This window comes from Natator depressus, chromosome 8 (genome assembly GCF_965152275.1).
Source record: "Natator depressus isolate rNatDep1 chromosome 8, rNatDep2.hap1, whole genome shotgun sequence".
Lineage (NCBI taxonomy): Eukaryota > Metazoa > Chordata > Testudines > Cheloniidae > Natator > Natator depressus.
Window position 1 is genome coordinate 69,252,422 of NC_134241.1, and position 13,996 is coordinate 69,266,417.

At 41.0% G+C, this 13,996-nt stretch overlaps 1 protein-coding gene across 2 annotated transcripts in view; it reads right to left on the bottom strand.

Moving 5' to 3' along the window:
* SLC30A7 (solute carrier family 30 member 7) overlaps positions 1-13,139 on the bottom strand; it is a 56,705-nt gene extending 43,566 nt beyond the window's left edge. Inside the window, exons 1-3 of one of the 2 annotated variants that reach the window (XM_074961240.1) lie at positions 12,968-13,139; positions 12,587-12,688; positions 25-133 (exon numbers count right to left, since the gene is read on the bottom strand). In XM_074961240.1, the coding sequence (XP_074817341.1) occupies positions 25-133; positions 12,587-12,688; positions 12,968-13,022 (266 nt within the window). In that variant the 5' untranslated portion in view covers positions 13,023-13,139. Of the gene's footprint in view, positions 1-24; positions 139-12,586; positions 12,689-12,967 lie in introns of both variants that reach the window. The other variant, XM_074961239.1, reaches the window with a different exon arrangement.
* Positions 13,140-13,996: the final 857 nt, after the last annotated feature.

Sequence of the window (13,996 nt, forward strand, 5' to 3'; positions counted from 1 at the left end):
CTATAAGAAGCTAAAATTTCTTACCCATATGAGAAAGCATCATTTGATCTCCACTTTGAAATGACTGAAGCTGCTAATCCAGCCAGTAGAGCAGTACAGTCGAAGAACATATGAAAGGAATCTGATATTAGACCTAAACTAGAAAGGAACAGAAATATTTCAGTTAGTTCCATAAGGCCATATTAAGTTTGAAATTCAAAGTGCTTTTAACACTCCCCCCCACCCAACACCCACCCTAGCAGTGCACACTCCTGTTCCTTTTGTGTCTGAGATTATAAATACTATTGAAAATTACTGAGCAACCGTCAGGTGGTGGGGCTATCTGAATCTGGCTTACCTATTACAGAACTCCCATATAATACCCTTAAGAATAGTTATGATGCTTTAGACAACACATGGAAAAATTCTACTACTGGAAAACAAGGTTAGACTTCCTAAGTCTGTACACATAACATTTAGAAGCCAAAGTTAAAAGGGTCATTATATGCTAAAAACCCAACAAGGTTCCATGTTTATTGTCTCAAGAACTTGATCATAGTCACTTAGTTACAGGCAAAAAGATGGCAGTTTTAAAAAGCAGGCAACTCTGTCAACTCAATCTAGAATTTAAAAATATATAAAAGAAAATCTGATTGTGCATCATTTAGAATAAAGATATGGCAACTGAAACTTAATTCTCTCAATATAAGAGTCAGAAAAGAAGTCCACTTCCTTCCCCCCGCCAATAATTCCATTGATCCTATTGTGCTAGCAGGAGAAAAATGTGTCAAGCAAAGCAAACACATGAATCATTACTATATTTAGTATTACTATTGCGGCAGTGCATAAGGATTCAAACAAAGATTAGAGTACCACTATACTAGAGACTGCAGAAAAGCCACCACAAAGACAGTTCTTGCCACAGAAAGCTCACAGTCTATGATATGCAACAGATGATTGTAGTTATTAGTTAAATAAAAATATCTTAAATGTACTTGATTGGTAAGTCAAATGTTTCAGAAAGTTTTTAGATAAAAAGGTTTTGCACTTGAAATTAACTGATTTATCAAGCAAAGAAAGTATTATTTGTAGTTAGTGAATTGAACTGATAGTTTTGGGTCATCATGTCCCTCAAAATTTTAGAACTAATAGATTCTCATTCTCTCAGTTTTTATTAATAGGTTTATTCCACTTTTTCAGCTCCCACTTGGTTTCTTAACTTTGAATGAACAAGTAATTGAACTAAACTAGTCGAATAAACTGTAAAGAGAAAATATTCTCTCTGTACCTGCTGAAGATACTACTGCTGTCAAAAGATGGTTTAGTCACTTAGCCAGTGACTTCCACCAGTTTAGTGGTTTGTCTTTCTTTGCTTAATTTCTTTTTATTTAAATTATTTAATATATGACAGTTAGTTTAGGCCTTACCATAAGCTGCCATAATTTAAAAAACAAGCCTGTATTTAATTTAAATTGAAAAATCTCTTTCTTTTAGTCATCCATTTTTTTAATCCAACCTGTAAGGATCCGCAGGTCTACAACCCAGGTTTGCAGAGTCGTGGGCGACCAACACCTCCAGAGTGCCACTAGGGAGTCAGGCAAAGCACCATCCATTCATTACGGGAGGGGTAGTCACTGCAGAAAGTACTGCCCAAAGATGTCAGCGCAACTGAACCCAGTGGTCGCCCGATTGGTGCACATCAACTATTTAAGCCTGGAGGCTGCTCCAAGGAACCATCTGACCAACAATGCAGACTCTGGCTTGCCGCTGCTACAGACCTTGTCTTTTCTCCTCCATCTTACTCCTGACTTAGATCCAATCCTGACTTGACCATGCTATCTGCTTTCCTGACTTGGCTTGGCAACTAGTCTCAGCTCTTGCCTTTTACTTCCATTCAGCAGACGTCACTGGCACCGCCACCTACACCCTGCCCATTATACAACCTGGGACAAGTTAGCAGTTCTACGTGGTTGACAGCGTAACCAATGCATTGAGTAAGGTGCAGATGCATTGAGTAAGGTGATACTTGTATGTAGTCATTTTTCAGAGTACAAATTTACTTTTAAGCTTGAACCAAACGTGTGATATTGCTCCCAATACATTCAGACAGCACACAATCATTTCAGGCAACTAATTTTTTTAAATGTGTATACTGGGTACTATGCATTATCAGGATTGCATGTAAGGTGTGCACCATAAAATGGCATTCAAATGCCCCTCTACAGTGCATACGAACATCAGAAGCCATTATGCATAACTGAACTGTGACAATACAGAGTCTCCAGTAACTCAAGCAGCCAGTGTTTACAGAAGTGCTAACATAGCAGGGAACAAGCACAATAGTAGGGTAGGTAGGGCATGTTCATGTTAAAGACTTTTTATAAAATCTAATAATTCAAAAATGTTGTTGTTTTAGGAGTGGGGAAGAGAGGAATCCCAAATGACAATTCAAGCAGCCTGCAACTTCTTTTAAGTCTTTGCTTGGTCCTGAGTTCATGAGCAGTAAATTGAGCCTAATGTACATCATGCTGCCAGAAGCTGCAATAGTGTGAAGCAGCAAGCTGGAAAGACTTGCAGCTCCTTTAGGAAGAAATGTTGTATTTTTAACTCAGCAGTAACAGATATTCTCTGAAGGAGACTTAAACCAATATCAGCATCTGCTTCAAATCATAATTAATCTTTCACAGCAGCACCTGGACTAGGGTAAAATGAAACAGCACCCACTTCTTAATGCCATTCAGTGAAAGCAATGGATTCCATTCAAATGTTGGGTTAGACTCATTTGTAACATTACATTTAGAATAAAAGGAAGTTTTCCTGCAAGGCAATCCATGTGCATACATCACAAACATAATTAACCAAACAGCTTTCTTTGTAAAGGCCAAATAACAGAAAGGTTACTTCTGTGGTTCTTTGAGGAAAAGTTACTTCTGCACTTTCACACATGTCTGATGTACCTTCCAGTACTAATGCTTTCATAAAAGCAGTGAATGATGAGGGTCACATTAGTACCATTTCACAGAACTGAAGATTAGGAGCTAAGCTTACATGGAAATGCAGAGGCCATTTCAAAGAATCACCAAAAACTTCCCCCACGCACAATTACAAAATGTTTAAGGGTCAGAAAGTGTTTTTAAATGGACTTGTGTACTTTTGTTGATTTATGATGTATAACAGCCAGATTTATTTTAAAGTTTGCTTTTGTTTTTTTACCTATCAAGAATAGAAAAATCTATTCTTCTCTGATTGTGCTGCAAGACATCTGGGAGTTCCTAGAAATGTCTTCTGTTATATCTAACACTAAATTTAAGGGGAAAGGGAGTTTAATATTTGGGCAAAGAAACCTTCTATTATAGATTACTAATTAAGGTTAAATAGATGTTAACTAAAAAACAAATCCAGAATTTTAAGTAGCCTTACTTAAGACTTCTCCTGAAATTGCTCAACTTTATCTTGGCTCTTGTGTGGTCCTCCAGTTAATCTTTAAATACAGGCAGGACCTGAATTTCTAATGTAAAAAAGGCAAACAAGCAATTTTATAAAGAGATCTTTCAGACCTTGTTTACCTTTAAAAAAAAAGTCAGCAACAAATGGCACAAACCACATTTTCCCCTTTAGCAGGTTACCTATACAAAAACATAACTGTTTTCAATTAACCTATTTCAGACTCTAAAATATATACTGTTTTGCTAGATATATATGTGAACACTGGAATTTTCAAAAGACCCTAAATGAGGTAGGTACAGTACTCAATCTCCTTTGTATTTCAGTGGGGGCTAAACACCCAACTCGTTTAGGCTTCTTTGAAAATCCCTGCCATACATCAGATATAATTAAATTTAGATAATCTTGCAACATAGGAACTTCTGTTTTACATCTTAGTAACCATTCAAGTGAGAAGTACAAAATGAAATCTACTTAGCAAGTTTTGTTTCCTGTTGCGAAAAAGTCATTAATTCCCTCTTTTTAAAAAAATCCAATACAATGTATCGTAAAGCCAGTATTTCAGACTAGTTAATTGTACAGTTCCTCCTCAGTGAATTGATTTTAAAATACTGCTTTTGATTATAGGGTACATACTGAATATTTCTAGTTTGTCAAGAGAATTCTTAAATGCGTTTTGACAAAAGGGACTAGAACTGCTACATTGCTAGCACACTGCTCAGTAAGAAACTTGTCTTTCATTTTTTCAGAAGTATATTTTGTGAGCAAGGGGGCACTTTGGAAGAATTTATAAACACACAAGAACTGATATCAAATTATTGCATTTGTACCTGGAAAAAATATCTATCATATGCAGTTGGTTGGCATAGCAGCAAAAAGATTCTGAAGTGTGAGAAGTTGCAAATCTTTTCTTTTCAAAAGGACAGTACACCAGTTTAGCATTTTGCACAGCCAATGTCTCTCCTAAACTGCCAAATTCAATTTATCCAAATATATTTAGATACAACTGTCATAAATATAAAGGAAAGGGTAACCACCTTTCTGTATACAGAATTATAAAATCCCTCCTGGCCAGAGGCAAAACCCTTTCACCTGTAAAGGGTTAAGAAGCTAGGATAATCTCGCTGGCACCTGACCAAAATGACCAATGAGGAGACAAGTTACTTTCAAAGCTGGGGCGGGGGGGGGGGGGGGGGAAGAGAACATGGGACAAAGGGTTAGGCTGTCTGCATTATGCTTTTGCCGGGAACAGATCGGGAATGCTCTTCAGAACTCCTGTAAAAAGTTAGTAAGCAATCTAGCTAGAAATGCATTAGATTTTCTTTAGTTTAATGGCTGGTAAAATAGCTGTGCTGAATGGAATGTATATTCCTGTTTTTGTGTCTTTTTGTAACTTAAGGTTTTGCCTAGAGGGTTTCTCTGTGTTTTGAATCGGATTACCCTGTAAGGTATTTACCATCCTGATTTTACAGAGGCGATTCTTTTACTTTTTTTTTAATTAAATTCTTCATTTAAGAACCTGATTGTTTTTTCATTGTTCTTAAGATTCAAGGGTTTGGGTCTGTATTCACCTATGCAAATCGGTGAGGATTTTTATCAAGCCTTACCCAGGAAAGGAGGTGTAGGGCTTGGAGGGATAACGTCTTCAAGTAGGCTCTTTCCCTGTTCTTTGTTTAACACGCTTGGTGGTGGCAGCAAAGGGTTCAAGGACAAGGCAAAGTTTGAACCTTGAGGAAGTTTTTAACTTAAGCTGGTAAGAATAAGCTTAGGGGGTCTTTCATGCAGGTCCCCACATCTGTACCCTGGAGTTCAGAGTGGGGAAGGAACCTTGACAACAACCCACTACATTTAGAAGCTAATCATAATTAGGAAGCTTTTATAGTCATTACAAAGATTTTTTTAACAGAATGATGCTATCAAGACATGTTCTAAATGGCTAGGAGGCTGTATGTACATAGTCATTGCAAGAAGCATGGTGCCACTAATTCTTAAATCAAAGCACAAAGTAATTTGTCACGGTGTATAAAAAAACAGCAATAATGTATGGCCTAAGGGGGAGGGGGGACAGAAAAATTTTTCCATAGCTAGTCATAAAGAAGCACCCTTTAAATTCAGTGACATACCACAAGGAATATCACGCTTTTGGAATCATAATCCCAAATCCCATGGCAAACGTTTGAACTTGTCATATGTAAACATAGCGGTAAAGAAAAAAATGCTAACTCTTACATATATTTAGCTTTTCCCATCAGCCATCAATTGTATAGCGATATCAGAATAGCTAAACTGAACAATAATTTTATCTGATGCTGCTATACCTGCAGTGACAACTGCCAAGTAGAAACTTTACCAGAACACTTAATTTATCAAGTACCTCTAATATTGCACAATAACAGATTTGTGTGTGTGATGATCAAGACCCATTTTCAAAAGACAAGCAGAAATGGTAGTAATATTGTTCTCAAACTCACTGGCAAAGTTCTACAATTACTACTATTTACATCCATTATCCTTTGGATGCTGTAAATAGTTGTGGCCATATGAAAGAAAACATCGGGGAGGGAAGGTATTTTCCTATTTTAACATCCCACACATAGGTTAATGGCATAAAGAATCCTTGCTTTTTTAGGGAAAGTAAACTAGCAGGTAAAGCATGAAGATGTTTTAATTAAAAACATCTTCACAAAACTGGGTCATGTACATGAAGACAGGCAAGGTAAGTGATCCAAAGCAGTGACAGTATAAGTATCAGGCACAAGATCATTTTGGATGTGTAAAATGAGATATTATTCAAAAATATGTTTTCCGGCACTTTATTTATTAACTTTATTTATTAACATCTCTCTGAATTCTGCCATTCATTGCAGTATATAAACTGAATTTTCCCCCCTTTATTTAAAAAAAAATGGACAATGAACAAAAAAAGATAGGTAGCAACCAACTGCTTATTTTCACACTCAGTAAACCAAAGGTGTCCACATTCTCTATATTCCCTTTTCAGACCTCAGACCAATATTGGGAAAACATGCATATCTGAAATACTTGTTACTCTGAGTAAAATTCTTTGCCAGAATTCTTTTCTAAAAGGCAACGCCTTCATTCTAGGAGATTAAAAACAGACATTTAAGATATAAAATAGGCATATGCCTATTTATTTGGACTGTGAAATGTAATTTGAATTTGGGCCTATAAAAAGTTATCACAATAAGCATCGTGTTACTAGTGATTTAAAAACTTATTTCCATTGTTCCATATTACAAGTGATTCATACACAATGTTCTGTGCAGTTAGTTATTGCTGTATTAGTGCTAGAGATTGCAAAAGTCAACTGGGAAACTGCCAAGCACTCTATACAGTCATATAAATCCAGAAGTTGAAGATAACAAGCTGTTACATGGTATGCTAAGTGGCTCATCTCACCATGACCATGTAACCAGTACTTCATAGGCGGCCTACTGGTTTCCAAATACAGTTTACAATGCTGATTTTGATCTAGAAAGCCCTAAATGGCTGGGATTCACCTATTTGAAAACTGTCACTTGATCATTGCTATTTTTAATTGTTCTCACTGCACTTTCCAGGTGAGATTTTTAACAACACGCCACTGGTCTAACTTTAATGTTTTGGCAGAACATTACAGTCTGGCACGAATATTTTATTTGTTAAGCTTTGTCATAAATACAAAGGGAAGGGTAAACCCCTTTAAAATCCCTCCTGGCCAGAGGAAATCTCCTCTCACCTGTAAAGGGTTAAGAAGCTAAAGGTAACCTCACTGGCACCTGACCAAAATGACCAATGAGGAGACAAGATACTTTCAAAAGCTGGGAGGAGGGAGAGAAACAAAGGGTATGTGGTTTCAGAGTAACAGCCGTGTTAGTCTGTATTCGTAAAAAGAAAAGGAGTACTTGTGGCACCTTAGAGACTAACCAGTTTATTTGAGCATGAGCTTTCGTGGGCTACAGCTCACTTCATCGGATGCATAGCCAGTCCTATGCATCCGATGAAGTGAGCTGTAGCTCACGAAAGCTCATGCTCAAATAAACTGGTTAGTCTCTAAGGTGCCACAAGTACTCCTTTTCTTTTTTCTTTTTAAAGGGTATGTGGGTCTGTCTATATTTTGTCTTTGCCGGGGATAGACCAGGAATGAAGCCTTAGAACTTTTAGTAAGTAATCTAGCTAGGTACGTGTTAGATTATGATTTCTTTAAATGGCTGAGAAAAGAATTGTGCTGAATAGACTAACTATTTCTGTCTGTGTATCTTTTTTGTAACTTAAGGTTTTTGCCTAGAGGGGTTCTCTATGTTTTGAATCTAATTACCCTGTAAGGTATCTACCATCCTGACTTTACAGGGGGGATTTTTTTTATTTCTATTTACTTCTATTTCTATTAAAAGTCTTTTTGTAAGAAAACAATTTTTTTTTTCATTGTTCTCAGATCCAAGGGTTTGGGTCTGTGGTCACCTATGCAAATTGGTGAGGCTTTTTATCCAACATTTCCCTGGAAAGAGGGGGTGCAAGTGTTGGGAGGATTGTTCATTGTTCTTAAGATCCAAGGGTCTGGGTCTGTAGTCACCTAGGCAAATTGGTGAGGCTTTTTACCAAACCTTGTCCAGGAAGTGGGGTGCAAGGTTTTGGGAAGTATTTTTGGGGGAAAGACGTGTCCAAACAGCTCTTCCCCAGTAACCAGTATTTGTTTGGTGGTGTTAGCGGCCAATCCAAGGACAAAAGGGTGGAATATTTTGTACCTTGGGGAAGTTTTGACCTAAGCTGGTAAAGATAAGCTTAGGAGGTTTTTCATGCAGGTCCCCACATCTGTACCCTAGAGTTCAGAGTGGGGGAGGAACCTTGACAAGCTTACATAAAGATCAGACCTTCTAAGATAAAAACCTTCTAAATGCAAACGTGTCTGATCCTTCGCATCTACCATCCTAAACCAACAACTGGTTTTCTAATCCTTTTCAATATAAAGCTATAAAAGTAGTACAAATTTAGACGCAGATATCCAATCACCACACACGTACTCCCTTGTAAATTTACAGAAATTGTATTGTACATAAGATTCAGCTCTTACCCTTACTCTTACTGTAGACTTCTTCATTATAAGATTTTTTTTAAAGATGTGAAAGCTGTACTGATGAGCATTAAGACTATTCTTGATTTATATGAACATTTTAATCTTCATAAACAATATTTTAGCCACTTTTAAAAATCTAGCGGACATTTACTTCTGAAGATACTACTAAAGGAAGCAGGATGTAAATTTTACAAGATTAGTAATGACATATATAGCCTTTTATTACTGATTATCATTTCAAACTCAACCCAAATCAGAAGTAAAGGTTGTTTCTATTTCTGACTCTTTGACCGTCTACATGAAATGGGTTTGACTGTCTCAGTTATCAGTAAACAGATCACAGAAGACCACCTCTACAACTAGCACACCTGTTGGCAGTTTCACTAAAGGAAGTCAATGAACAGATTATTCTCACATTTTAAGGTGAGCCTTCCAAGCCAGTATGGGCAAACTTGAATTGTTGCCATTTGTGTTGTTCCTATTCCAAGCCTGTCACTTCAGCATCTTTTGTCAACATTAAATTCACAAATATTGTTAAAAGAAATTAGGAAAGACACGCTACCCAAACTTAAATGAATAACATTATTAACTATTTTATAAATTAATCATGTGGTTAATATTTACCAAACAGGATACAAAAAGATCTAGATCAGCTGTTCTCAAACGGAGGGTCGGGACCCCAAACTGGATCATGACCCCGTTTTCATTGATCAGGGCTGGCATTAGACTTGTTAGGACCCATGGCCGAAGCCCCATCGCCCACGGCCAATGCCTGAGAACTTCAGCACTCGGTGGCAGTACTTAGGTTACAGGCCCCAAGCCTGGGGCTGAAGCCCTTGGGCTTTGGCCCCCGCCACTCTGGGTGGCAGGGCTTGGGTGTTGGCTCCCCCTTCTCCCATCTTGGGTGGTGGTGCTCGGGCAGACTCAGGCTTCAGTCCCCCCTCCTTGGGTCATGTAGTAATTTTTGTCGTCAGAAGAGGGTTGCAGTACAATGAAGTTTGAGAACCTCTGATCTAGATTAAAAATAATCCCCAAAACACTTGGTCTGTAATTTAAAATTCAGAACAAAACAGGTTATAGTCTTTAGGAGTGAATGGGTTATACACTTGAAAATTAGCTACCAGTGATTAAAATGACACTGAAGTATATTTTCAAATGTTGTTCTGATAGGTCACTTTGTAGTCCCTGAAATATAAGAAGTACAGACTTTATAAATCAATCAAGTGTACTGGGAATTAGAATTACAGTTCCAAAAGTCTTTTTTGGTCCTACCAATTATCAGTTCTCATTCCTCTTACCCCAATTAAAAGCTGGAAAAGCAATCCCTCTATAGCCACAAGACTTATTGCACACAGGTTCAACTACCTTAGTTAGGAGGAAGATCACAGGAAGGCTGGTGTTAGGATTACTTTACTGAAGAATCATCCTCCTTTGAAAACTAATCCCTCAAACGAGGTTATTTCTAAAACTTTTTAAATCTGAATTGAACATTTCTTTCTCTAACTAGTATCTAAGGAGGACTGTTCCAAGATGCCTAGAATGGGAAGGAAAACAAAGGCTTCTACCTTCCTCCTAGTTGTCAGGAAAAAGTTAGCATATCAAATGAAGCTGTAGTGCAATGTCCTGGAATCCCGAGGCAATATTTTTTATGACATAGGTACATCTGCTGCTCACAGTCTCCAATTATCAAAGATTTTACACTCAAATAAGGCTCTCTTCCCAAAGGAAAGATCATTTAGATTAAGGTAGGGCTCAAATTTAGGAATAGCTATTCCTGATTAATTCCCTGTGGGGAATTATTCTAATTCTGAAATAAGATCACCTTCCAGAATAACTTCGTGTATATACAAGCTCTAAGTAAAGAGGTGAACATCTTTGGCCATCAAGTGTGCTTATGAAGAAGCAGCTTCCTAAATAGGATAGGATAAAATATATTCTTTTGGCAAACGCAAGGGATTGCAGAATGAAGACATAAAATACAATCACATATCTGATTACAATATACACTCAGACCTGGTCTACACTTAAAAGTTAGGACAACAGAGCTTTGGTGCTTAGTGGTGTGAAAAATTCACATCCCGAAGCACCGTAGCTATGCTGACCTAACCCTCAGCATAGATGCACTAGGTCAGCAGATTCTTCCAGTGACCTAGCTACTGCTGCACAAGGAGGTGCATTACCTACAGCAACGAAAAAACCTCTTCCATCATTGTAGGAAGCATCTACACTATAGTGCTAGAGCAGCATAGCTATAGCACCATAGCTGTGCCACTGTGGCGCCCATAGTGTAATCAGGGCCTTAGATAGTATACTAGGATAATGGGTGCTATAGAAAAGCCTCCGATAGATGCCAACCTTTCGGAGCTTAATTCTACAATGATAAAACAGTTCAAACACAACTCTCTCTGACCACATCTATTCTAGTGAACATTTCCAACATCTGAGACTTTGCTCTTAGCTTCTCCCATTAGGGCAGAGATGTGAGCAGAATATTCGGACATACCTAAGGCAACAATATCAAGTATCAGATTTGAAATCGTTTGATCACCTGGCCCTGTTATACATCCTTCAAAACATCAGTTTTAGAAATCTCTAACATCAACCCTTCCTCCACACCAGAATAGTCTAATTATGCCCACAGCAAACTATTCACAATTCTCAAAATAACTACAAAGTCAAAGTCAGGCGAATCTAAAGGATTAATTGCCATTCTGTGCCATCTGAACCGTGCTGAAGTAGCAACTCTTTTGATGAAAGCAAAAGGGTTTTACCATATGTTCAGTAAGACATTTAAAAACAATCATAGGAGGCTAACAGGAAAAAGAGCTTTTCACCTCTAGGTTAGTGCTTCAAGTAAGGCCCACAACAGAAAACAGTCTGATGGACCTTTTACAGTTTGTGAAGTCAGACCAAAATCTGAGTTCAGAAAGCAGGGATCCACTGTTGGCACTGACAGACACCTTTGTGGTCAGTTTCTGTAGAATCCAAAAACTGAATATGTGAAGACTGAAATCTCTCAGCTTAGGGACAGTCCCTCTGTCAACAGAGAGACACATCCATGGTGCAAAGAAATCTGCCACTGTTTGTACTCTACCTTTTAAAGGGGATAGATTATTTCTATTTACACTGGTGTCAAATGAGCACCTTAAACCAGCACCAAAGATCACTTCACTTTTTTTAATTTCTGTTTTTACTACTGAAGTATTTCATTTTGATTCTTAAGCTTTTGTCCTGTCTGTGTCTTGTCTAGCTTTGAGTCTGTGAGTTAGTGGCATGTATTGTTTACCTATTCCAGGATGTTTCAACTCCACTTAGGGATACAAAGATAAGGGCACTCTATGCAGTGTTACTTCGGCCTCTTGGCTGTCAGTTTATCAACACTTTCACTTTCCAAGATAAAGGATCCATGTGGCAGGTGGGGGACGGGGGAGGGCAACTGCAGCAATCCCCATATGGTGCAGTGCACCCCAGAGCCACCACTACTCCTCTGCCCTGAACCCAGCAGACACAGCAGAGGAGACGAGATCAAAAGCCCTCTTCAGCAATATGCAGGATAACACCTTAGAGATGGACCCAAGAGACCAGAACTGGCTACCCGATTTTTATACCTATTTTCTGGGGTCTAAGCATGGCCATTATACACCTTTCAATTCACACCCTTCCTTAATCCGAGTTAACTCCCAGGTGTAGACAAGAGCTCAGACTAGCAGGGTGCAATGTCAGGGAAGAGGGAGTCACAACCCCGCCATGACAAAGCTAATGCTGTAGGAATCTTTCTTCAATCATTCAAAAGCCCCACTCAAGCCTGGTTATCAATCTGAGATATAGAGCCATTGCCCTGCCGGGGGCTTGAGAGACAAGCATAGCCCTGAAGCTGATGGAAGCTGAGGGTGGGAGGGGGCAAGGTCAGGGCCCCTGACCTCCCCCGACTCAACCTCCCCCACTTCAGGGGCACCCCCGCCCGTAAACCCCGCCTGCCGGTGCTCGCACTCCAAGCCCAAAGCCGGAGGAGCCGCCGCCTGCGGCCCCAGCAGCCCAGTAGACGTGGCACTGGCTGCTGCGGGAGCCGCCCCCCCGCCGCGCCGGTACCTGTTACTCCAGATGCCGTAGAGCAGCTCCACGAAGGCGAAGGAGAGGTTGAGGCAGAGGAAGAAGAACAGGTTCCGCGAGGTCTTGTCGGACAGGATGGACCTAGACACACGGCACAGCGGTCACTCGCTGCCGCGGCCCCGGGGCAGGGCAGCGGCGGCCCGGGGCACGGCCAGGGCACGGCGGCTGACAGCGTCACCCCGGGGGGGAGCCGCCGCCGCCCCTTCCCTCCGCAGGTGGGGGGGGTCCCTAGGGCGCCGCTTCCCGGTCCCCTGCTCCCAGGCACAGAGCGTGGGGCCGCCGGCTCCACCCCGGCCACTGCCCCCAGGCCCGGGGAGCGCGCCCCAGGGGACCCCCCCAGGCCCGGGCCCCGCCACTCACCTGAACCAGCCCGAGACCTTGCTGAGCAGGTTGAACTTGGGCGGCTTGTACTCATCGTCCTTGATGGATAAAGGCAACATCTTCCCGGCGCCGGCGACCCTGGAAAGGAGCAGGGCAGGCTGGGAGCGGCGCGGCTGCCGCGCCGGGATCCGCCTCCGACGCTTCCGGCACCTGCTCTGCGCCTGCGCAGGCGCCACGGGAACGAACGGGCGGGGCCAGAAACCTAGTTCCACGTTTGGGGGCGGAGCTAGACCAGGAGACGGGGGCGATTGGCAGGACAATGGCCCCAGACTCTATCCGGAAGGGGCGGGGATGGGTGGGGGCAAGTTAGTGCCTGAGCCTGCCGGCGCGTTCCCTTCCTCCTTGCTTCCCGGCGGGCCTGCGTGGGCTCGCTGGGCTGGCCGTGGGGTGCTGCCGTCCTGTGTGCTGAGGCTCGCAGCAAAGCTCCTTTAGCCGGAGCCTGCGGAGGAGACATGCCTCTGATCGTTCCTCCTTGCTGCAGCCGTTTACACCTTGCTTCTCTGTCCTGAATCCTTTCCTGGATGTTCAAAAATGACCTTTCCTTGAGTCTGCCCTCTCTCCGCACCCAGAATCCTCTGTGTGGTACACCCATAACTACCTCCTTTCTAAATCAAAATGATCCCCTTTTTACTGCATAGCTTCGCTGCTTGACCCAGTCCCCTACACACCACAGCTTGACAGCGCAGTTCAATAAAAGCAAGCATTTGCTTGCAGATCACCGTCATCTTTTGATAGGCGAGACAGCTGTATGGAGCCTCCCTCCGCCCACATAGACACCAGTCTAGGGACGCATTCTATACAGCAATTTCTTTAGCTATTTCATTTCCATGCATTTTAGTCAGAGTTCTCAGACGCAGCCAAATCCTAACGCTTTCTTGAAAGATTTATGCTGTTACTAAATAAAACCTACTGAAGGTGGCTGCAAAATCCTCACTGTACTATAATATCCTATAGGGTAAAATAGTATTTGTATCAACGAAGGCGTGAATAGGTTAGATATGTACATTT